The sequence below is a fragment of the Crocodylus porosus genome, unplaced genomic scaffold (genome assembly GCF_001723895.1).
Source record: "Crocodylus porosus isolate Cpor-Errol unplaced genomic scaffold, CroPor_comp1, whole genome shotgun sequence".
In the NCBI taxonomy this organism is placed as follows: domain Eukaryota; kingdom Metazoa; phylum Chordata; order Crocodylia; family Crocodylidae; genus Crocodylus; species Crocodylus porosus.
Window position 1 is genome coordinate 4,617,162 of NW_017728934.1, and position 25,002 is coordinate 4,642,163.

Sequence of the window (25,002 nt, forward strand, 5' to 3'; positions counted from 1 at the left end):
CGGGAGCGAAGGGCAGGCGAGGCGTGTAAGCATGCGCGGGGACGGGACGGGCGGTGCTGTGGAGCTGGCGAGGCAGAGGTAGGAGGGGGATGGGGTTTTTTACATTTAATTTTACAATTAATTTAAGTTTAATTACATTTAACTTTGAGAACAAGGCCACATCCAGTGTAATCGTCACTTAGAGCTAATGCAGTCTCCATAAGGAAAGGGGGAGGGGGGAGACACCTGACCTTAAAAACTGACAGATACTTAAATCCATTAGAAATCGCTGTCAGGTTTCCAGGTTTGTAGCTGTACTGTTCTAGAGGAAAAGGTGATCAGTCAGGACGCGTAGTAGAGGCGATCACTTTATTCGACCCACAAGATTTTTGCAACAAAAAAAATAAATTTGCCTTTAACTGCAAACCTTTGGGTGCAAAAGTGGCAGATTCAAAAACTAATTTATGGATTACAGCAACTGGGAGTCTTAGTTGAGATGATTGCTTTTATTCGCCCTGCAAGATTTTTGCACAAAACTGTCTTTATTTGCAAGCTTTTTGGGCACGCGCCCCCTTCATCAGGCATTGGAGAAAAGATTGTAAAAGTTCTCCTGGGTAGAAATGAAAGAAATAGAAATAGCTGGGCTTTCTTTATGCTTGGCTAGGCCAGTTAGCAATCAAACGCTGTAAAATAGTAAGGCAGGTAATTTACACTGGTCGTTACTCTCAGAAGTAATACAGGCACTTCTCGCTGGACATTGTCTGGGTTAACAATGTTTCGTTATTACATCGCTGATCTGTTGGGGAATGTACTTGTTTAAAGTTGTGCGGTGTTCAGTTATGGTGTTGTTTGGCCTCCGCCTGCTAGCAGGTAACTACTGTATTGTGATGTAGTTGGATTTGCTTAATGTTGTTTCGTTTAAAGTCAAATTTTTCAAGAAGGTAATGACGACGTTAAGCAAGTTAAGCTGTGCTCATCCTCTGGTCTGCGCAGGCCGAGTGCAGCCTGTGGAGCCCTCCTGTCTGGCCCACGGGGGGTTGTGAAATTTGACAACAGGAGAGCGGTAGCCATGCTCCCCCCTGCCAAATTCCCAAACCCAGTGCGGCTGGTGGGGGCTGAGCCGTGTCCCCTTGTAGGTTCGGGTTGGGTCTGGGCCATGCCCCCTTTCCCTGTGGAGCTGGGTGGGACCAGGCTGTCCCCTGCCCCCGTCTGGTGCCTGCTGCACCCACTCTGGTGCCAGATCAGGATCCCCAGTGGGATCTGACCCGCAGATGTGCCAGGTACTGTCCATCTGGTCCACGAGGGGGAAAAATGTTGAGCACCACTGCAATAGGCCATCTTGACAAAATAGTGTTGTTAATAATCATTTATGCAATACCATAACTTTACATCGCACAGCGTAAGACTTACCTACACACAGGTGTCCACCTACATACATCTGTAGCATAGAAAAGCTCTTAATTAGTTCAGAACAATTTACGAAGACAAGACAGAACAGTGGCCCGCATAAGAGAGACTGAAAGGAGCTTACCTACATACATCTTGAATCAAAGGATGTGAGGGGACTTTCTTGCTGGACACAATATAGGGAGGCAGTTACACCACTTCCCATGCTTGAGAAATTGGAAGCAGTTGAGAAACAAGAGGAGCTCTGCAGCCTAATGCAGGTGAGTATTGGGAAGGACTATGCTCTGCAGCAGGAGTATGAAGCAGACCTCTGCAACTAGCTTAGTTATGAAAAAAATGAAAGGAGCTTGGATAAGTTGTGGTAGGGATGCAGAAAGGGAAGTTTTGGCTGTCCAATAAGAAGGTGTATGTGTGAAGTTAGGCTTACTGTCCCCTGGTTGTAGGGAAGAATGTCGGGTGGTTTTTTTTCCCCAAGCTTCTGGGCATTGCTAGTTGCCACACAGAGTCAGAAAGGAATTTTCTACCCTCCTGTTGCTACAGGTGTCAGATTTTGCCTGGGATGTGCCAGTGCACCAGCCGGAGTCTCCTGGACCACTTGCCACATTTGTCAGGAAAGAATTTTACCCCATGGTCAGATTGGTCCAGACTGTGGGGGGTTTGAATTCCCCTAGCAGTAGGCCTGGTGCTCTGGGATCACTTGAGTGCATTTTAGCAACCCTGTAGTGGCGGCACATTGGCTGCCCCTGTCCCCTTGCTTTACCTGTGGCAGATTGGGCAGCTTTTGATGTCTGGGCAATATGTCTTGTAGCTGTGCAACAAGGCTGATTGCATAGTTTTAGGAATCGGTTAAACAAGCACTTGTATGGGATAATTTGGACAGGGATGACCCTGCCTTGAGCAGGGCTTGGGCTAGACCTCCAGGGGTCCCTTCCAGCCAGACTTCTCTATGATTCTGTGAAAGGGTGCGATGATTCTTTTCTATTTAGCTGCCTTAATTCTAAGGGCAGAAAGAACCGTTAGGATAATTGCAAATAGGGCTGTCAGTGGGGTGGCCCATGGGCTGTATGCAGCCCATGAGAGGTTATATTGCACTCCACAGGACTTCTTGGCACAGCTGCCAGTGCTACTGCTGCTGAACCCTGGGGGTGAACACCACTGCCACTTGTCCTCCGATCCCCTTGCCTGCTGCTGATTTGGGGGTCTTTCATTACTGTAGATCCGCAACAGGGGGAAAGGTGGAGACAGGCAGTGGCTGTGTTCATCCACCTGGGTTCTGGAGCTGCACCAATGTAGTGGCTCTGGCAGCTGTACTCACGCGCTGCTGCCCTACCGCCAGAGGTGAGTCATCTGGTGTGTGAGAAGCTCTGCCATCTGGTTCTGACCTGCAGGACCAAGTAAGTTGGACAGTCCTGATTTACAATGACCTTTAAATCACAGACCATAAAACCTCACCCAATAACTTCTGCATCAATCTCAGAACTTCTGTTTGAGCTATAGGGTAGCTTTTAGAAAGATGCGTAGGCTTGATTTTGCGTTTGCCCTGGGTGGAGTAGGGGAGGCTGAAGCCAGCAGCTGGGTTGGGATTCTGGGGGCCTCCTGGGCCTGCAGCGGCAGCGATCCAGGTGCATGGAGCCTGGTTGGCAGCTGGAGTGTGGCTCTAGCTGGCCAGGCTCTGGTGTATGGTGACACAATGCTGCCATGTGCGCTGCCCTGCTTTTTTTTTCTCTATGCATTTTTTTTGATGCTGGGATGACCTGGTATCTAAATTTGGCTCTGCGCTGCAAATGTGCAGCATGGAGAACCAAATCACATGTCTTGGGTATGTTTTGCAATGCCTCAAAAGCATTTGAGGCACCACAAAGCTCTTGTGTGTATGCATCCGTAGAGGCTATGGGGAAAGTATTCATCACAGACCTAAAGTAGTACTTAAGAAATGGGAGGAACCCTTCCCAGAACTGTGCAGTAGGAGGTATCTTGCATTCAATTTGTGGGACCAGTGTTTAATACAAGAGTGATAATTATTGTTACTAAATATTAACCTTATGGGAGTGCCTCCAAACGAATCAGTTTGGGGACCTGTAGCATTCAAACCAGCAAGTGCCTCATACAAATCATGCAAATCAAAACATTGCAATTGGCAAAATAACCAAAGATTTTAGAACCAGCATAAAAACCTTTCATTGTCTCATTTTTCTGGCTCTGCTGTATCTTCATGGAAATGGAAATGTCTTTAGCATATTTCCTGAGATGTGGTAGTGCCATTTAGGGAAAAAAGCATAGAAGAAGTACTTTTGCCTTGTGCACGCAAAATTTGTCTTATTGATCTTAAATGTCATCTTAGGAGATGGTGCAGCAGTTGATTCTTTGGGATCTTATGCAACCCTGCATGTATACAGACCCGCGATTCTCAGTCAGGGTGCTGCAGTACCTTGGGGTGCCATGAGATCTTTTCATGAGTGTCACAGTGCCATGCAATGTTAGGTGTACAAATATGATTCCCAAGATAAACCCAGAGATTTGAAATAGGAATTCATAGTATTAATACAGTCTGAGCTGTTGTGGTCTTTCTGAGTCTTTACAAAAGAAGAATTCTGTTCTTTTTCTGTTGTCAAAAAAGGAGTAGAACCTACGAGCTAGCATTTTCTGAGGGGTTTCTTAATTCTAAAAATGTTGAGAACCACTGATACAGACTGATACAAAAGGTATGACATTGCTATCAGATCTAGGCATAGACCCAGCAGGAAACCAACTGCTCTTCCCCATTTCTCCCAAACCTCAATGGAATAAAGTTGACCATGTTTCTTAAAGCTTCCTTTGCTATTCTGAATGCTAGGTGAAATGCTGACCCTATTAAATTAACAAGAGTTTTGTCATCAGCTTCAGAGAAACTGGGACCTCATCCAGTGAATATGATGGCTATATGCCAAATCTTAACACTGTAGATATTCACAGTAGCGAATATAAGGGCGGCTACCTACATGTTTTCATGTATATCCTGTTTATTTGTATTCAAGTCTGAACTTATATTACATATTAATATAGTGATCTCTCATAATAAAATATATTAATATCCAGCCAATGTTACAGTTTTTATTTATGATTTTAATTTCTCATGAGAGCATGTATAGCCTTTATGTTTGTTTGCCCCAGGATGAATACTAATATATATTTCTGCCTGAGCAAATACAGATCAGCCTTACTGACATGGATTTGGGATTCTTTATTTTTGCTTTCTAGTATTTGAGTCTTTAGTCTCATGTTTTCAAATTTTTTTTACAACAAATGAAGTTAGAAACCAAATTAAAAAAAACAACTAAAGCTGAGACTTTGGTAAATTGACGTGGTGCTGGAAATAGATGTATTAAGAAAAAACTCAAACATTGCAAAACTTTGAAATAAATTTACAACAGTTGCCAGTATGGAATTACTGAATGAAATTTGATAGCCTGGATTAAGCAAGAAATTAGATTAGATTTATTATGCTGGTTCCCTCTGTCCTTGAACTATGGGCTCATCTACGTAAGTATGTTATCCTGGCATAAACCCTGTTTTTCCAAAGATAAAAGCTCTGTTCGTGTGATACAACTTTTTACATCAGTATAAATCTGAACGTTTTGTCCTCGTTTAATCTTGGAGTCTTTTTTTCATGCAATAAGCAACTTCAGCTGATCTTTGTGTACATGTCCTAACTGAATATATTTTAGTGATCTGCCAGCCACCTTCCTACTCCCTTTTGTACACTCCTTGAACTAGCTGCTCACTCTATTTGTGTCACCTCTAACTTCACAGTCATGACCACCCAGGGCCAGATTCTTTCTTGTGCATTTGATTGCACAAAGAAACATCTTGATGTACTTGAGGGAGCCAGTCATCTGGGTGCAAACAGTGATTCATGGTGAAGTGACAGGTGGCTGTTCATTTAGGTGCAGTTGCCCCAAAGCAAAGTGATATTACACTTTAGTGTCTTTCAGTGTGAAATAAATCTGTTTGAGTAGACAAGTCCTATGAGTCTCAGCCTGAAATGCTTTTCCACCTGCATTCTAGAGAAAGCAACATCTTCTTTCTTAAGCCATGTCTGCTGCAAGGTTTTGCCAGCATGACTACACTGGCTTGTAAAGTTACACAATCTAGCTGGCATAGATGTACTGACCAAACCCCTAATGTAGTCACAACTATGTTGGTAGGAGAGCACTTTTGCCATCCTAGTTTTTATCATTCTGGAATCCGGTGTACTTAGGTTGGCAAAAAATCTTGTGTTAGTATAATCTGAATCTTCACTAAAGTACTCAGACATATCTCCTTTCGTGTAGCTGTAACGGCAAAAGCCCTTCTAGTGTGGACAAGCTTCATTTCTCCTGCTATGTTGCCATTGTTTTCTAGGAAGGATGTCTTCCAGATACTTCTTTTCATGCATTCCCTGCCTGTTTTAATATGTACTATACCAGAGGTTCCCAAACATTTTCTTATTGCATACCCCCTTCTAGTTTTACCAGCTGCCCGTGTACCCCCTCCAGCATATGTTTTATATTTTAACCTCTTAAATGCCAAGTATTATTATAATGAAAATTAAATCTGCCATTACACAATTGCTCCCACATATCCCCCAAAGATATCTTACGTACCCCCAGGGGTATACATAACTGTTTGGGAACCCCCTGTACTATACTGTATTGTTGGTATAGGGAACTGCTTCCTCCATGTTCCTTTTGTTAAGTCCAGTATTCCCTAGGGTTTCTAGACCGGGGATTGTTTTGAATGGCAGTGAGGAGGGATGGATGTGCACACACTCTTTAATCATGTTTTTGAGCCTTTTTGAAGTTCTTGGGTCTGTCTGGATAATAAACTAGGGCCGTACTCAAGAAAACAAAACCTACTATGTTAACTGATATATAATTAGTCCCCTGTTCATATCCTTGCTACAGTGTACGATTTAGGAGGTTGGCAGCCATGTTTTTGACCAATGTGGAAAACAGAGAGACTGCATCCAGACCTTGTGTAGCACAGCCAATGTCACCTGTGCATAATGGAGTTCAGATGTGCTTTTCTCAGATGGGCTAGCTGTATCTAGACACATACATTTGGACTTGTTCTTCACACCAAGGAAGTTGTCCGTCTATCTAGTAATCAATCTATAGTTTGGATAAAGAGACACAGAAATCGGGACACTCGCAGGAATTTTACTGTCCCTAGTTAAAAAAAAGGAGTGGAGAAAACCTAGTAACTTCTGGATAAATTAGGGAAAGAGGCCTAAATTAAATGGTCTGGGAATGGTCTGTGCTGTTTTAGGTTAGGAGAGTTTGGTATTTTAGAGTAAGGGGGGAAAGGAAAGACTGAGTCATAAATAAAGCCAAATTGTATGTGGAAAACACGGAGAAGGAAGTAAGTTTGGTGAAAGGGGATTGAAAAACCTGGAGCTTGTCAATAAAGAGTAAAGCAGAGTATAGTGCCCTAGGATAAAAGAGAGTGTAGAAGCAGAGGACACAAAGGCAGGGACATCAAACTGTAGAATATATTGCTGATTATTTTTCTTTTGTATTGAAGATATTTAGAATGAAATGAGAAAAATGGAGAAATTAAAAAGGAAAGTTTAGCAGAAAGATGATTTTGGATTCTCCTTGAGACAGAATTCTTGCTGTCATCAGTATTTCCAGGTATGTGACAAATAGGTGTTTATTCCCAGGCAAAATCTATTGGAAAGAAATTGCCTTTATGAATTGCCTTTACGAATTTTAAGAGAATAATAAGAACATTAACATTTATCATCATCGGATTGAAACTTGAGAGGTTTGCATTATATTTCTGCTCATACAACATGTTATGAGTGATCTTGAATAAAGACTATTACCTATGTTGTTTTCCCTATTTATAAATTGGGAAAATGTAATTTACCAGGATCACGGTTGTGGGGATTACATTAAAATATTTGAAATCATTGTAATCTTACAATGAAAGTCACTATTAAATATCAAATGTTACTTTAATAATTTAAAATTAATCTTAAAAGTATACTTGCACTTAAGGTTTACACCCAACCTTAATTTCTACTGTTGTACTCTCATTGCCTCACCACCTACATGTTAGAAACCCTCACGTGTTAACCAACAAAATATATTTGCCTTATTTGTAGCTGTACCTTTGTTGCATGATGATATAATCTGTCTGATTTTATCCAGAGCAAGGTGAGGTTTTGGCATGTATCAAGGGTTCCAGCGCCTGATTATTGGTGATCCCTTGTTATCGGTAGAATGCCATCTGTGGTGGAAAGTTTCCACATTTATCAGTAAGGGGTAGACAAAAGAGTGCTGCTAGTGGTATAGCTGGTAAAACCGACAGTGAGTAGGGAGTGAAATGAGGGTATATGCATTAAGGTTTAGCTTCAGGGAAGCAAGTAAGGGAAGCCACCAGCCATGTGCTATTTGAAGAAAACCTCCCACATCCTTCCATGGGAACTGGAATACTTTCTGCCTATCCCATGTATTCCAGTATGCTACTGGACTACATGAGATAGTCAGATCACAGGACATGAGCAGCATGGGCAAGGTGAGGGTTATAGCTGGCCTGTATCAGGAGGTTGGACTGGTCCATATCAGAATGGTAATCTGAGTAGAAGAGCATCTTCAGACCGCACTGGAGTGTGGGGAGAGGTTTTCACCTCTGACCATTGTGTGATCTTGTCTCCATACCTAGCTGTCTATTTCTGTCCTTACTTTTCAATTCTTGATCTGGGCCAAGCCTTTATGCTTGCTTCTTGGACACTTCTGCCATCATCTTTTCTCCTTCTCCCTGCTTTGTCTTTCAACTTCTCAATCTGAGATACATTTCTATTTGACTTTGCAGTTGCTCTCTCCTTTGAGTTTTCCTTCTCTTACTTCCTCTCCTTATGGCTGAATTATCACGAATCTGTTCTTCTCACTTATGGATTGGGCATTGTTGTCTCTCTGATCTTTTTCTCTCCTGATTCCCTGTCCAATCAGCACTAAACTCTCTCTCTCTACATTGTGCACTCTTCCTGCTTTCTTTGCCCTGTTTAGTGCTCTGTTCCATCTCCAGTCTTTCACCTCTTTGTCCCTTATCTCTACTAGACCTAATCTGTTTCTGTATTCTTTACTTCACTAAAGTACATTTGAGAGAGTTTCACAAGTATGAGACTGTAACCATGGTTAAGGCAAAAGACCACACATTAGCAGAACTGGATTGGAGCTAAAAGAAGGTTACTCCCCTCTACCAACAGAGATGGGGGAAGACACAAATCCTTCTCTGTGCTCCAGAGGTATACACTTCTCATGCAGCGCTAGATGTATAGGTACAGTCTTGCTTTCAAGGTGACATTTTCAAAACTAAGATGTGGAAGTGTGGAATTACATGCAAAACTAGGTGCGGAAGTGGAACTTCCTGCAGTTGCCCAACCACTACCCCAATTAGATGATGGCTGGTTCTGAAGGTGCTAGCATATGCATTTACTCGTGTGGAGGTTATAATGTGTGTTGAGTAAGTAAGATATCAGGTGCTAAAGAATTGAAAATGTTAGTAATACTTTCATGTTTTTGTTTTACTTCTAAAATTAGCCCAGATTTTCATTAAAGGTTCAATGATTGCCATTTCCTTTGTCAGTAAAACTGTCATTGTTGATGCATATTCTCTATTCCCTGCAGTTGCTATGCCCTCTGATCCTCATTAACCTCAATGAGCTGTTACGCACACCATGAAGAGGAAGAAAATAGAATTAATAAAGTAAAGTGAGCCTCTTGACAGATCTGGCAATAGACAAATGCCAAAAAAGGCAGTAAAGTAAATTCTTTCTCTGGTTTTCTGAGATGAGTTTTAGTATGAAAGTTTCTGAAAGAAATTCCTGTTTTCTTCTTTGAAGTTGTGTCTATGTTGTAAAATCAGTGATTTCCTATTAGCCTTTGCCTTGGTTTTGCAGTACAGAACTGAAAATGATACAAAATTCAAGCCACCTCAACATAGTCTTTGTGGTAAAAAGATTTGTATTTTGTTATGCTTATTCACAGCAGGTCTTACATAAAGATTGCATGGTAATACAGTTCATGATTCAGCTTCAGAACCAAACTATTGAGATAAAAATCCTTAAACCTACTGTGTATTTGCTTCTTCTTAGTGCCTGGATTTAGGAGAAAACACTGAAATGTGGTGGTTCCAGCAAGGGCTTTGCTTCTTGCCGTCAGCTTTGGTTATTTGGTCAGCTGCATCTTTCATATTTCCATATATAACTGCAATCTTTCTACGCCATGTTGACCCACTGGTGCCCTACATCAGGTCAGTGAACACATACGATTGTACTGCTAACTATAGTTTAATCTTATTAACAGAATTAGAGTTTTCTCCTGGAAATGCTGCTTCAGTTCCAAATTTTAAACTGATTTAAAAGAAACATTTTTTAATGACTGGTTTTAACATTAACCTGAAGATTTTTTTTTAAAGCTATAAGCATCAAACAACACATTTGTTCTTGCTTTGTAGTAGTTACAAAGTAGCTTGCCCCTCAGTAGGGTAAGTTGGATCACCTGTACTGTTGAGTAAGAGCATGCATGCAGTTACCACAGAGTAGGTAACTCGCTTTGTGGATTGCCTTGTCTTAGTGCATCTTAATTCTCAGTAATCTGCTTGCAGAGCCGCACCATTTAATAGGATTTAAATGGTGCGCTTGACTATCAGTAGCAACATGTTGATGTCCCGGTTCTGTCTCTCTCCTAAGTGGCTATTGTTGTTATAGGGATCACCATCTGAATACACAGTACAGAAAATGTAATCAGGAAAATGTTGCTAACAAGAGATTTGTTGCTCTTATTAGGTGTTCTTGCAAATAAGTATCAAGTATATTTAGGCCTCTCAGTGCTTCTCTCAATGGGCTAATTTCTTTCTGATTCACTAAGTGTAATAACCATAGTCGTTTTAAAGTTTTCCTTTCTAATATTTCTCTTTATTTATGCTAAAATATTTTCACTGGAGGAGTTTGAGAGAGTGGAACACGCTCAGGAAGTTTGATGTTCTAGCTTGCCTTTAAGATTACTGCTCAAGCCTTTAGCTCTCATAACACATTTACTCAAGAGTTTCACCTTGGTGTAACAGAGACGCAGAATAACATCCAAGATTCTCAGAAGTTAAAAACTAAACATTTCTCCCTCTAAATCTGCCTTGTTATTTGGTGAATGAGGCATGAATCACATATTGAAGAACCGGGTTTAAAAAATATGTAACTGCTGTCTTGTTCATAGTACAGTCTAACCCAAATGTAGGGTGAGGCAGGAATCCTATGACCAAAGTAACCAGGTAATTGATATCTATAGTTGAATCTGTATGCCCAATTGGACTGAGTTGAGGTTCAAATAAGCCTGACCTCTGGTCTTTTCAGACTACAGTGTGCTTCATTTTCAAGGCTTAATATTCTTTAATATTTCTTTTCATGTAGATTTAAGATAAGCGTACAAAGGATGACTATGATGGGCTATATATTCTTTTTCTATTCTGAAAACATTGTGGCCCTAACAAAATGTTCTTGTTGGTGTCTCCAGCTCTAGAAACTAGCATGATAACTATTGGAAAATCAAATTGGTCAAAGTTGCTTGGAAGGCTTTGTGAAACTGTTCCTCCTTTTCATCCCCCCTCTCACAAAGATGCTTCGGTATATAGGAAATCGCAGTACATGATGAAAATCCTTATTTATCTTTGTTTTTCGTCCAGTGATACAGGAATAATGCCTCCTGAAAGATGTTTGTTTGGGATTATGTTGAATATATCCACTTTCTTATGTAAGTACAGAAACCAACACATTGTAGACCGTTCTAGAAAGCACATTAAATACCAGATCTAAATTTTAAAATTTTCTCAGCTAGGTCACTAAGCTACATACACTTCCCAGGGAAAAGCTACACTGAGGGTTAAAACAGAACACTTAGAGTAAAATGCATTACAGGGATGTACTCTGAATCCAAGAAATTCAGAGTTAAATATAAAAGAAATCCAGACATCTTAAGGTATGGAATGCTGATCAGAACTAATTCTTAAGTGGCACTGATTGGTAACTGCACTTTTTGGCATTTAGGCACAGGCACATATCAGAATAGCATTGTCCAGGTATCCACATATTTGCCAGTACTAAAGCAGGGTCCATTAGGCCGCTCCCACTAATTGAATCAGCTATTAGAAAGAAGTGCCAAAAAGCCCTGCTGAAGCGCGCAATCTGTACAGATGCTGGGCAGACAGAGGGGATTTGAACCCGCATGTCCTGTTTCCCAGCAGAGTTCTGTTTCAGGCCATGAGGTGAACATTGCTTAGTCCTCTTCTTGAAGCTGTTGCATTACACAGCCTGTAAGGAAAGATGCACAGTAGCAGGAAAAGGGGCAAAATGTAGAGAGCAGGTGGCTCAGTAAGACCATTGCTGTCCTGATATGGGGAGGAAGGTATGGTTCTGTCCCCTGCATTTTCCACGCAGTTAATTTACTATTCACTGAATAAAAAGGATAAACAACAGTGAAGTAATTTCTGCCCCAGCAGTGCAGAGACTGCAGCATCCATTTCACTGAACCATACTCACTGTAGTTTGTTTTCCTTTTAGCCCCACATATTTTCTGATGAGGGCTGCCCAGAGAGCCAGGTTCAAGAGGCTTGAGAAATGCTTTAGACAATGCTTAGCCTGGTGGTTAGAGCACTTATGGAGAAGTGTGCAATGTAGGTTTGAATATCTTCTGAATGAGGGGGACGTAGCGTATAGATTCTGCACCCCTATGCAAGTGCCTTTACTAGATTTACTGGACCCAAAGATGGAGGAACATCTTCTCCTCTTTCTTTTCCTTTTCATCCAGCTTCAAATGCTGACTGGTCGTGATTTTTCTATGACTAACGTTTTGGGATTTAATTGGCATAACATTTATGTCTGAGCAGTTCTGTGTGCAGCCAAGGTGCAGTCTTTTGAGCAGGCTCAGCAAAGAAGCCCAGGAGAAGCACAGTTGCACAAGTGGAAATAGACTCAAAACTGCAAGTGCCAAAAATTGCAGTTATGTGGCTACATAAATGCCTCTTAAGTGTGTAAAACTAGAATAGGATTTAGCCCTTAAGGCAACAAATCTTTGCTTTGTATCATTATCAGGGGTAGGAATTGTCTCTAAAATGTCTTAAAAAATCAGTTTAATCTGGAATCACAAATACTAATAAACCTTAATTGTGTGGCTAACTCGTGATAGTTGCACGGTTGTTATTTAACTTCCCTGTTTCCTGACTTGCAAGTTCTCTACTCTGCTTAGTATGGCAGTAATGTAGCTTTTGCAATTTAAACAGGAATTACCTCTTGCTTGTCACTTTTACAGTCAACAAAATCTCCGTATTTACTTAAAAAGTCACCGTATTTGGGTTTCTCACAGGTATTGCTACCATGTACGTTCGCTATAAACAAGTTTGTGCTCTGAATCCAGAAAAACCCAAGATCGCCAAGTTAAATAAGACTGGTCTTATACTAGGAATGATAAGTTGCTTTGGAATGTGCCTTATTTCAAACTTTCAGGTTTGTGCTCTATTTATATTTTTCTGGAAATTGTAGTAGCATGATAACCATTAAAAAAATTTTGAGCTAAGTTACACTGTCTTTACTTCTCTGATTTTATTTAGATACTGATAAAGAGTACTAAAGCTGATCAGAAGTTTTTCACTGCAGCATTTGACAAAAAAAAGTTTTGGGTTTTGTTTTTTTCAATCAAATCATTTTGGAAACTTGTTTTTTGGCGAATCTCCATTGGACGACTTCCAGATTTTTGACATTTAATTTTGGAATTTTATAGATTTCTCATCATTTTATTTTTTTCCATTAAGTGACATGTCAGTAATAGTAGTGCATAAAATTCAAAAAACATTTTTTTTCCATTTTGTGGAAAATTTTGAAAATCTTATTTCCAAATTGGAATAAAAATAAATTTTGAAATGTTGATGTTTCTCTGAAAAAGAAATCCAACTTTCAGCCAGTTCTGGTCAGTGTGTCTGACAAGTAGACTCTACATGTGCATGCCTTCAGGACAGGATAAATTCTTGACAGAAGTGGAAGAGACAGAGCTTGGACTTTTTCATCTGCTTTTCTCCACAGTATTTCTGTAATCTAAGTCAATGATTCTCAGCCTTTCTGAACCTGAGGCATCCGTCACTGAACTCAAGGCACCACCCCTCCATAACTCCTGTGAATTGAGTGGCACCCAATTTCAAGAACTATTTTATAGATTATAGTGCTTATTGCCAGACCTTTCTGCAAGGATGTAAGGATGGGGGATTGTCCAGACAGGGACAAGCCTAAGCCTACACTTATCTGCTTAGTTTACCTGCTTATCTCCTAACACTTTGCTTATCTTCTCACACCTCACTACACCCTTCAAAAGGTCTGGCCCAGCATGCCCTGGCACCCTGGTTGAGAATCAAAGCATGACACATCATGTTCAGGGCTGTGGTATACTACATTGGGTTGCAAGCATTGTGTAATACATGCTTAATCATTCATTAATACAGCTTAATTATTCATTTCTACATTTGTTAAATGTTCATATCTCCTGCTGATCAATGGGGACCCTGCCTAAGGCTGTGTGGGATCTGCAGATCATTCCTCCCTACACAGTTCCCTAAAGCAGTCAGTCTGTAGGTTGTGACCCAAAAGTGGGTCGCAAGACTATATGAAAGGGTTGCAAACAATCACAGAAAAACATGGAAAAGCATGACTGTCACTTGGGAGTAATGTAGGGCCACGTGTTACTATTGCTGTTAATGTTTTCCTCTTCATACTGATGGGATAGGATAGACTTGAGTGCACCCTCTACTCCTCCTGCTAAAGCTGGGCCACTGGGGAGGCTCTTACCTGGGAAGTTTGACCAGCGTAGTTAGAGGCAAGGATGTGTTTGGATGATAGTGCTGTGACAATTAAGACCAGAGCTGTCAGGTTGAGAGTGGGGGGGTGGGCAGGAAATCCCAGAGATAATAGGCAAACCATTAGCAGAATTAGCAGCCTCCAGACCTAACAGCTCTATTCTCAGTTCTTAACTGTCAGCTTGCTTCCCTCCTCAGACCTGCTGAAGACAGTTTTACATTCTTAAGTTTGTCTGACTTGATTGATTCAAGTTTCTTCCAACCATTGAGTTGGTCCAATACAAGGTATCTCCAAAATCCTTGTGTTTCACGTAATTCCTGGACTGTCATGACTACAGCATCACTCTAACACTACTACAGCACAGCTAGAGCAGAGTAATTATTTTGCTTTAGCCTTGCTGGTCAGTTCCCAACCAAGTAAAAAGCTGCTGTTTCTCCTTGGTGGTGCTTGTAACCACCTGTATGTTTTTTTGCACCTGGGCCATTAGATGGCGGTATAGCAGCACAGAATTTGACCTCCCTTTTCTACAGTACAGAAGCACAGGATATGTAGGCAGACATAACAACCCTGTTTCATTCAGAATGAAAAGTAAAGCGATTTAGCTTGCCTCTACTGGTACAGGAGCAGGCTGATGTAACAGCTGATGTGAGTTTCAGACTGGCAATTCCCCCTCCCCTTTTAAAGTATTTGAAAGCTACATCTGTCCTCAACCATAGTCAGCCTTTAGGATTTAATGCCATATAATCTGCACAACCAGATTTTGTAAGGGACTGATTAATTCCACAGTAGTCATTCTCATTTGTAATAATGCAGTTAAGAGAGAGCCAGTCTCCTGCATCAAGTAATAAGAACCCCTTCTCAGTCCTGTAGACTATTTTAAATTTGCCTTTCACAATTGGCAAGGTGCTGTTTCTCCATCCTTCCTTTGGAGTGTCAGGTCTTGGTTACTGACTGCAGGCAGAAGGCAAGCTTATATGTACCCTTCTTTTCTTTCTTAGTAAAGTATAAATTCCTTTGACAGGTATTTTAAAAAAGATCATTCTCACAGTTTGCCACCGTTGCAGTTCATAGTTTATATTCTGCTAATTTTGCTGTGGTGGCTAAAAAGTGCTGGTGTCTTGCTATGAATCCAGTGACACAAGTTTTATCTGGACTCGTGCCAAAAAAATACCCCTATTTGATCCTGGTGTAAACGCCTGCTTGGTCAGTCAGGCTGGGGAATCAAAGATGGCCAGTTGTAAAGTAGCCCTGTCACACCCTTGTGTGCTACTGGCTACAGAAACTGCTATGCTAGCTAGCTTGATGAGCACCTGGTCTTAGGCAGCTCTCTGATTCTTTTAATTAAAGTGTGGTTCTACTTGTAAATAAGTTAAAGGCACTTTTTAATTCGGCAGATCCTATTCCTTGCACATACTAAGTTATTGTTTAGCAGTTTCAATAGCCAAGGTTTTTTGTTGTTTTTAACTGCCATTAGAACAGGTGATTGAATTATGCCCACAGGGGAGTGAGTCGATGGCTCTTTCTTCTACATCAAAAGAATTGTGTATTAAATTCCAATCAGTTAAGCACCATGCTTGCTCAAGTACCTTCAATGGTGCTACATTGGTTGTCACTTTGAGAACCTAATTTGGTCTAGGGAACCTTTATTACTTTTGATGATGCACAGCAAAGAGAGATGTGAGCGTGGTGGAGTTTGCAGAACTGGCAGGCAGAAAAGACTTCCCTGTAACGTGAGCCAGTTAGAACTAGAGTACTGAAGAGAGAGTTAACACTAAAGCCCACTGACTCCATTTTTATAATCACCTTTCAGAGCAGAATCACATTCTAAGTTTCTGATCACATTCTAATCTACCTCCTCTATGTGTAATCTTGTGTTCATCAGACTACAAATTGGAGTTGAAAAGCTTAATAGGATATCTAGCCCCATATGTCATCTCCTTACCCACCCACTTTATAGGGATTTCTTTTTTCTAGCTTGTGTGTTGCATCCCATTTTTCTTTCAATACATCTTCATGGTTAAGTCACAAGTTATAGTTAGTGACTACAAGAGTCGAAGGCATACATTTTCTATTTAATCTAAAACAGGGATGTGAAGCTCAAATGAGCTGGGAGACCATATTTCTTGCCAGCAGCTGGGGGTGAGCCATAGCCAAAGGGTGGGTCTTCTTGCCCACAGGACTTCTTGCAGCCTGGGTGACCCATGTCCAGATCCAGGCTTCAGAACTTCCTGCTGTGGCTGCTGGAGCTGCTGTCAGCACAATGAGCACCCAGGGGGGATAACACCTCTGTTGCTTATCCCCTTTTTCCTGTTAACAACTAATGCAGAAGTTAGTCAACAGCAATGAATGAAAACTGGAAATTTGGAAGCAAGTAAGGAGTGGGAGTGAGTGGCAGTGGTGTTAACCCCTGGTCTATATTTGGGTTTTCCTTTGAGATCCCGTATCTAAGTACTGATCTTGTCCCAATACAGCTTAGCTTGAGATGTGGAAAGATCTTCATGAGAGTTGGTAAATGCACCAAGGAAAGCTTTTACAAAAATAAGTTCTGGGTGACTTGACAAGAGCTGTTGTACTGTAGTTACTAGATTCTGTTCCTTATGATTTTTATTCACGTATTTACACTTGTCTTCCTCCCTAGAAAAGTGCTCTATATGCCGTGCACATGCTTGGAGCCTGTTTAACGTTTGGAATAGGGACCTTTTACCTTCTGATTCAGACTATCCTTTCCTATATGATGCAGCCAGATATTCACGGCAAAGAAATCTTCTGGATTCGACTAACCTTATTATTATGGTGTGTATCAAGCATTTTGAGCAGTATCCTTTGTTGTGAAATATGACTTAACACTAGTATTACTAGCTAGACTGGGGCTATACAGTGGGGGACCTGTGGGCCACATGTGCTAACCAAGTTGCAGCTGTTGGGCTGCTGCCCGGCTACCACTGCCCCATTGTTCTCGCTGTAACAGCAGCCGGAGGCTCTAGGTTCCCACTCCTTCTGGCTGCCATTTCCTGCCTCTATCCCAAGGGGAGCTAAGGGTGAGTCTGGGGCCACACGTGGGAGGGGAGTGTCCATATAGCTTGTGGCTTGACTGATGCTGCCTGTGTGGGTTCAGGCTCCTAGGGCTTTAGACGTTGGGCAGCCCTGAGCTAGACCATAAAATACATCACTTTTTTTACTCAAACAAATAATGGATTGAATATCTGCTAAAGAGGGGTGGTAACTTACAGCCCATGAGTCAAGTCCGGCCCGTGGAACCTTTGAATCTGACCTGTGGAGCCACGGCTTTGGCAGCATTTGCCAGCGGAGGACTCCTCCTGTGCTGCTCTGCAGTTAGTCGCGTGGGGCTCCAGTGGAGGAGCAGCTCATCCTGTGGCACACCACAGTTTGGCAGAATAGGCTCTGGAAGAGGGGGCGTAACTGAGTAGTGGACTGAGACAGCAGCAATCGGATCCTAATGCCTTCATGCTTCTAGCCCATGTTCAGTTCTTTTGGCTTATCTGTCAGAAAGCGTTGCCAGGCTCGGTTCTAAATAACTGTCTGTGCTATAATATCTCGTGGACCCTGTCAAACATCAAAAAAAGGGTGCTAAGCCTGCTAGTGGTTCACTGACCAGTTAAAGGGAGACAGGACAGTTCCCTGCGCACTGAAGTTCTTCATTCCATGAGAGCCAGGAGATGGCAAAGGAAGCATTTCTAGCAAAGAAACAAGGTATGAAAGTACCAAGGAGAGAAATCATTTAAGAAATAAAAATCCAGAGTTTATGTCATTTTGAGGTTAAAGTGCTACAGAGTGATGTGTGTTAGGATACAACTGAAGTCAGTTTGGAAAAGTAGCTAGTCAACACAAGTGTGCTTTTGCCGTGAGTACAATAGACTAGTGTTGCATGATCTGTATTGTCTGCTTGGTTTCCAAGTGAAGTTGGAAGTGGTGGCATTGGCTGTTCAGTTCTTAAATGCCTTGGAATATGCTACTTAAAAACTGCCCTGGGCCCATCCTACAATTAACATTTGAGCTGGACTCAAGAAGGAAGGGAACTTCTGTCAGGAATTTGTTTTGATGTTTCTTCAGTTCAACAGGGAAGAATTGGTGGGATGTAGAAGTGGATGGCAAGTTGGGCAGCAGTGACACAAGATGATCGAGTTCAGGACCCTGACAAAAGGAAGAAAGGAGGGTAGGGGTAGGATTCAGTGACCTAAACAAATTGGAGGATTGGGCCAAAAGAAATCACATGAGGCTCAATAAGGACAAGTGCAAAGTCCTGCGCTTAGGACAAAAGAATCCCATGCACTGCTACAGCCTGGGGGCTGACTGGCTAAGCAGCAGCTCTACAGACAAGGACCTGTGGGTTACAGTGGACAATAAAACAGATATGAGTCAGCAGCATGCCCTTGTTGCCAAGAAGGCTAATGGCGTACCGGGCTGCATTGGTTTTTGCACTGCCAGCAGATCGGGGGAAGTAATTATTCCACTTTATTCTGCACTGGTGAGGCCACATCTGGAGTTCTGTGTCCAGATTTGGGCCCCCCACTACAGAAAGGATGTGGATAAATTGGAGAGAGTCCAGCGGAGGGCAACAAAAATGTTTAGAGGGCTGGGGCCCATGACTTCTGAAGAGAGGCTGAGGGATCTGGGTTTATTTAGTCTGCACAAGAGAAGACAGAGGGAGGAGATTTGACAGCAGCCTTTAATTACCTAAAGGGTGGTTGCAAAGAGGATGGAGCTGGACTGTACTCCATGGGGACAGATGACAGAACAAGGAGCAATGGTCTCAAGTTGCAGCAAGGGAAGTTGAGGTTGCATATTAGGAAAACTTTCTCCCTAGGAGGGTGGTGAAGCACAGGAACAGGTTACCTAGCGAGGTGGTGGAAGAACCATCTTTGGAGGTTTTTAAGGCTCGGCTCAACAAAGCTCTGGCTGGGATGATCTAGTTGGGGATGGTCCTGCTTTGAGCAGGGGGTTGGACTAGATGTGACCTCCTGAGGTCCCTTCCAATCCTAATTTTCTATGATTCTATGAATTCATCAAACTCATTATCACCCCCACAGCCAAAATAGCCTAATAGTTGTCCTTTGTGGCACATTGCAAGTCCCATCCATTTCTCACATTTAAGGAAGTTTGGGAAGCACTCAGGCTGGGCTCTTGAGTAAGAGAGTTAATTTTCCAGGAATTTTTAGAGTTTAAGGGCAGACAGAGCAATTAGTTTGACTTCCTAAAATTTTACCCCATCATCTCTGTTTTGACCCTCACAGCTTTCTGACATTTCATTAAATCTGGTTGTCTGTTTTCACTAGGTGTGATGATCTATAGAGCTCTGTAACATTAACAATAGCAGTTGTTTTAGACTTACTATGTGTGTTTGTGGGGGTAGTTAACTTGGTCACTGCAGTGACCTTTTCATTACAAAGACTCTCAAAAAAAGATAATATTGCTGTGTTACCAGCTGGTTATTTGATTTGTCTCACCGACTCATGCCTAGAGCTTAAACAGCATCCTTGGCGTGTATCTGCAGTGTGATGCTATCAGAACTGTGTAAGACAAGTTCTCCTTTCCCATGTTTGAAGCACTATACACTGAATTAGCTGCTAGATCAGATGTCAAATTGATGAGTTCAGTGCTAAAACCCCTGTTTCACTGATACATCCCCACTATCCTGCGATTATTTTTGCCACCCAGAATAGGCTGCACAGTGACATACCTCATAGAAGAAAGAACAGTTCCCTCCCCTCCAGTAACTATGGTTCATAGCCCTAGAACAGATTTTGCATTTAGCCTTGGATAAAGTGGCTGCGTTTGTCCCAGGACAAAAATGCCCTTGGATTTGCATGTACACATCACACTTGTAATCAGAGTTTAATGAGCAGCTGAATGCACTGCTGCTTTTCTGCCATTATTTCAATGTTGTAGTCCTGGAATAAGTATACAGATGTACCTTGCAAAACACCATGATAAACTGTTACTGCATTGCATCAAAATTTATTCTGGGATAAATGTATCACTTGTTGGCAGCCTTAAAGATACAGAGTCAGTATGAATCCCAAGAACTCTCCTTCTTCCCATCCCTGCTTTCAGCCCTCAATTGTCATGGACTCTGTTTTTTAAGGGAACTGAGGATGTATACACAGTCCTGTGGCTGTGTGCAGGAGTACAGTGAAGCACGAGATACATATATAGCCCTGGGTATTGAAATGCAAAAGATTCTGTGGTGTGCCTTTGCTTTCTTCTCTCAAACTACAGGTTGAAATTGAATGTACAACTGAATTTGAAGGTTCTGTGTTTTTTGTTTAGTGCCTCAGATATTCCTTAACCTATTTCCTTATAGTGTCTGTTTCAACAATCCTTTTGTTCAGTGGCCGCTATGGAACTGGTCTAGAGCAGAAGCTACATTGGAATCCAGAGGAGAAGGTAGGCCTGGTTTTAACAGAAAGAAAAAGAAAAAAAAACCCATAAAGGGTGTTGGGTGTACACAGTTTATATATAAAATAAATAAAAACACAGGTTTATTTACACACACACAGTTAAGAGTATAAAAGCTATTCCATGCCTTTCCTGTCTGCTGAGCACTTAGGCTACTGGAGTGCCCTGGATAATAATGGAGGAAGATTTGGTTTTCTTGCCCTGGTGTTTCAGATATGGATGTTTCAGAAATGATTGTAGATTCATGGAGTAAATTAGATTAAATGTTTCATGGAGTAGTAATGTGTTAGGCTGGGTTTTGCAGTGAAAAAAAACAGCTGCTATAATTGGATACTCGCAGGTTCACTCAGGACTAGCTGATATGATGCTTAATAAGACTTGGCCTTATCTCTCCTAACCCCAAAATTGTCATCAGCTTTAAATTAATTCAGTTGTATTTTACATGGTAATGTTAGAATCAAAATTAGGTCTATGTGTTCATTATTGCTGTTTAGTGGATAAATGAACTAAGTAAGAATTGGAAGAATGAAGACAAAGAGGAGATGAAGAGGGGAGAAAAGAGAGGAGAAGAATGGTAAATCAGCTGCATGCATGTGAGGTAGCTACAGTTTAAGTAATTGTTGTTATACAGTGCAGCTTATAGAAACCTGCAGGGAACAAAAGTCATCCAGATTGTTTGGTGTGATGTTTTTATCTTCTCTGCCTGATGAGTGTAGAGGAGGTCTCTGATTCCATTCATATACAAGGGAGGAGCTTGATTTTTCCCAGCAGCATAGAAATACTTTTCTAAAGAAGGTTTTGGTCCGTTGCCATCTACATTCCAAATTAAACCACGTTCTTCCTTTATCCCATAAAGCTTGAATCTAAAAGCCTAAAGTGAGACTTCAGTCAGGTTCTTCAGAGACTTAATCTCGATAACACATCATTCCAGATGCAGGGTTGGAGTCAAGGTAATGTTTGTGATGAAACTTCCCTCCCTGCTATGATGGGACTGAGTGTGTTGGCATGAAAGGAACTGTATACCACATCCTTTCTTGGAGTTGCAGAGCAGCTGCTGCACCACATGCTCCCTAAAAAGCCCAGGAAATAATCTTCCCACCAGAGTTTTATCCTGTGTGGTTTATCTAGGCTGATGGTGAAAGCTACAGTCCAGTACTATGTACTTTAGAACTAGTGTCTACAATATACCTGCTTTCTGTAAGACAATTACATGAGGCCTTGTTCAACTGTCCTCTCAGGAGTTAAATTTTTCAGGCATTTGCTCCCAGAACCTCTTTCTCATAGGAGTGATGTTAAATGTGGAAAAGTATGTGAAAGCATTTTTTTTTTAATGCAGAAATAAAGGCTTCCACTATTGGGAACTGAAAGACCAGGCTCATGACATAGCTCCTTTTTTTTTTTATATAGGGCTACACAGTTCACATCACCAGCACAATGTCAGAATGGTCTTTGGCTTTTTCCTTTCTCTCCTTTTTCCTCACCTATATCCGTGATTTTCAGGTAAAGTGAAATTTGTATTAAATGATCTGTAGTATGATATTTTAAAATAAATAAAATATGTTTCAACTATGAGAGGCACAGCTACTAAACTCAGGCACAGTGGTCTTTGCCAAATTAAAATAACAAAATGGGTTGCTACCACCAGTATCATTACAATAAAAATTGTTCCTTTTTGGTCTCTGGATTTACTCCTTGTACTGTAGCTATGAATTATATCAATCAGCAATGACTAGAATAGTTATTAACTATTTACATTTCCTCTAAGTACTGCAGAAACACCACAGTTCTGGGAATAACATGGGGAACAATAGCAGAAGAGAGTAATGTTTATGAACATTTCCAGCAGCTGAAAACTGGGTGCTAGTTTGCTATCCTATGAAAGCTGATTTGCCACCCTGTTTGCATCTGCTGTCATTTCAGTGTTGTGACCAATAGATACCAGACAGTTATCTACTTCCTGATCTACGGAGTCTTTATACCACAGGCATGAGGGAAATTTGGACAATACTGTGTTATCTCCTCAGTGAGTCTCAGAACTGCTTTCTATGTTATTCCGTAGTTTGCTTTCTGAGCAGAAAAGATGGCTTTTGAGTGGTATACATTTTGAGATGTTGCACTTGCCTATAAATGTTACTTTGTGGAAAGAACAGAATGAATAGTGGAGCTCTGATCATTTATATTTGTTTTTCTCATTTTTGATTACAGAAAATTTCCTTGCGTGCAGCTGTCAGTCTGGATGGACAAACCCTTTATGATACATCCCGCAGCTTGATGACTGATGAAAATCCAGTGCTGATTTCAGGGAGCATATAACTAAGTGACAGAGAGGGAACACAAGTTAAAAACAGACATTATTTTTGTTATGGGATGTGTTCTGGCGATTTGCCTCATTTTGTAACATTAACATTGCATTTGTCCTGCCTTTCTCAAGGCTTTGGGGACCCAGTCCTATGGAGCAGCTGCAAACAGGGGAACCCTGCACGTATCCTGAGTTGGAGTGCATTAGCAGAATATGTATACCCAGGGAATCCTCTGCAAGGGGATTCCTGGGGCATGCATCTGCAAATGAGGAACCTGGGGTTCCCCCATTTTCAGAGTTGAGTCCTGAGTCAAGGCACAGTACCCATTCCTGGGGAATTCCCTGCCAGAGGATTCCTGGGGTTTGCCTCTGCAAATGGGAACCCAGGCAGGTGCCCTCAGGTCTGTGCAGGCAGTGTGGAGCTGCCCCTGCTCTCCTACCAAAAAGCAAACAGATGTTTTGACACAAGTGATGCCAAGTTATACCACCTACAATTGTGGGCATTTATGGCACAGCAGGGGGCATACACATCTGTTTGCTTGGCCTTTGTGCCACCATAAACATTTTTATGGTGGTACCAAGTTGATGTCTGTTTCCAGCCATACTTTCTCACCTTCTACAACTCAGGAATTTAGATGAGCAATGACATTGCTAATTTTCTAAGTGTTTAGTTTGCATTAAAAATATCATCTAATTGATCACTTAAGGTGCCTTAATTCATCTTGACACATAAAAGGGCTTTTCTATTAATCCACTCAGCAATGCAAATGTATTTATCAGCATTGTTAGTAAACGTGGTGTTTTTACTGAGCGTTTGTCTCCTTACTTATTTGGGCTGTGTATTCTACATCAAACAAGGCCTTGTTGAACAGGATAGCAATCTTTCCATACACAGTGGGCGTGTCTATACGTGCCTCTTTTAAGTGGGCTTAGCTTAAAATCGCCATTTTTAAGGCACATTAAGGGCACATGTCTACATGTGTGCACCCTTCATGTGCCTTGAAAATGGAAATTTAACGCTATGTAAGCCTAAATTTGATACCTGTATAAAGCAGGTATCAAATTTCAGTGCAAATAGTTAATTTGCATTAATGCACATGTGGACATGCTGATGCACATTAACGTGGTGTGTGTCAATGGATATCCATCACGTTAATTCGCATTAGCACCTCTGCACATGCACTAATGCAATTTAGCTATTTGTGCCTAAAGTTAATACATCTTAATGCACATTAGCATGTCCACATGTAGACATATGCCTAAACTGCCTTAAAGTGCCTTAAGTAAAGGTGCGTGTAAATACACGTGTAGACATACCCAGTGTCTGCCTGATACAACTCCCATGAAAGTCTTTTGTAATGGATGGGGAGATCTATGAATTGTCCCAAGAGAAGTCCTGCCAGAGTATGCAGATTAAAATGCGCCATCGCTTTCTCCCAGGACATGGCAGAGTCCTTTGTGGTTATCCTAGGCCAGTGTCTCAGGATGAGTTAGCCATGCTGTCCTTCAAGTTTCACATAATGCACTGCTTCCAGCTCAACCCCAGCTGCTCTTGGGGTGGCTACTCTAGCAAGGGGAGCAGAACTCGAATGTCCCAAGCTGACTGGCTTTATTTACCATTTTAATAGCCTGAATGGACAACTTGGCATCCATTTTATGCTTACACCAAGGTCAGCACTGGAACCTGGCCTTGAACATCACCCATTCCAAGGACATCCTGATCTTATTGTGAGGCATGGCTCCAACAAATAGTACTACCATTGTCTGCAAGCACAGCAACAACTGGAACTGGGGCAAGGTAGTGGACCTGGTCAGCACTTGGGGAGAGGTGGGGAGCCAGTGAATGTTCTGCTCCAGCCACCTCAACTAGGCAGTCTTCAAAAAGATCACTGTGAAAATGGAAGCCTGTAGACACAACTACACTTGGCAACAGTGCCATATGAAGCACAAAGTCCTCCAGCAATGGTTCGTGAAGACCCATGACACCAACTGTGTCCAATGCATGCAGTGCACCTACTACAAGGAGCTGTCACGTATCCTCCCA

At 41.6% G+C, this 25,002-nt stretch overlaps 1 protein-coding gene across 2 annotated transcripts; it reads left to right on the top strand.

Annotated features, from left to right (window-relative positions):
- The first annotated feature begins 5 nt into the window (after window positions 1-5).
- On the top strand, window positions 6-23,770 carry DRAM2 (DNA damage regulated autophagy modulator 2). Of its 2 annotated transcripts, XR_002103076.1 has the most exons (10): window positions 6-78; window positions 6,928-7,037; window positions 9,506-9,663; window positions 11,089-11,156; window positions 12,765-12,904; window positions 16,881-17,058; window positions 20,565-20,647; window positions 22,067-22,159; window positions 22,580-22,682; window positions 22,865-22,954. XR_002103076.1 is itself a non-coding variant. In XM_019546367.1 (9 exons), exons 3-9 carry the CDS (start codon window positions 9,533-9,535, stop codon window positions 22,970-22,972), a joined length of 801 nt encoding a protein of 266 aa, XP_019401912.1. In that variant the 5' UTR covers window positions 6-78; window positions 6,928-7,037; window positions 9,506-9,532; the 3' UTR covers window positions 22,973-23,770. The 2 variants fall into 2 exon arrangements, 1 of the variants encoding a protein (XP_019401912.1); XM_019546367.1 differs by lacking the exon at window positions 22,580-22,682 and having other exon boundaries at window positions 22,865-23,770.
- The last annotated feature ends 1,232 nt before the right edge of the window (window positions 23,771-25,002 follow it).

What these genes read in the sequence shown, in the direction of transcription:
- DRAM2 (XM_019546367.1), top strand. Translation starts at nt 9,533, where the DNA reads ATGTGGTGGTTCCAGCAAGGGCTTTGCTTCTTGCCGTCAGCTTTGGTT. An exon ending in TGTATCAAGCATTTTGAGCA is followed by an intron (nt 17,059 to 20,564) that starts GTATCCTTTGTT and finishes ATTTCCTTATAG; the next exon opens with TGTCTGTTTCAACAATCCTT. An exon ending in ATTGGAATCCAGAGGAGAAG is followed by an intron (nt 20,648 to 22,066) that starts GTAGGCCTGGTT and finishes TTTTTTATATAG; the next exon opens with GGCTACACAGTTCACATCAC.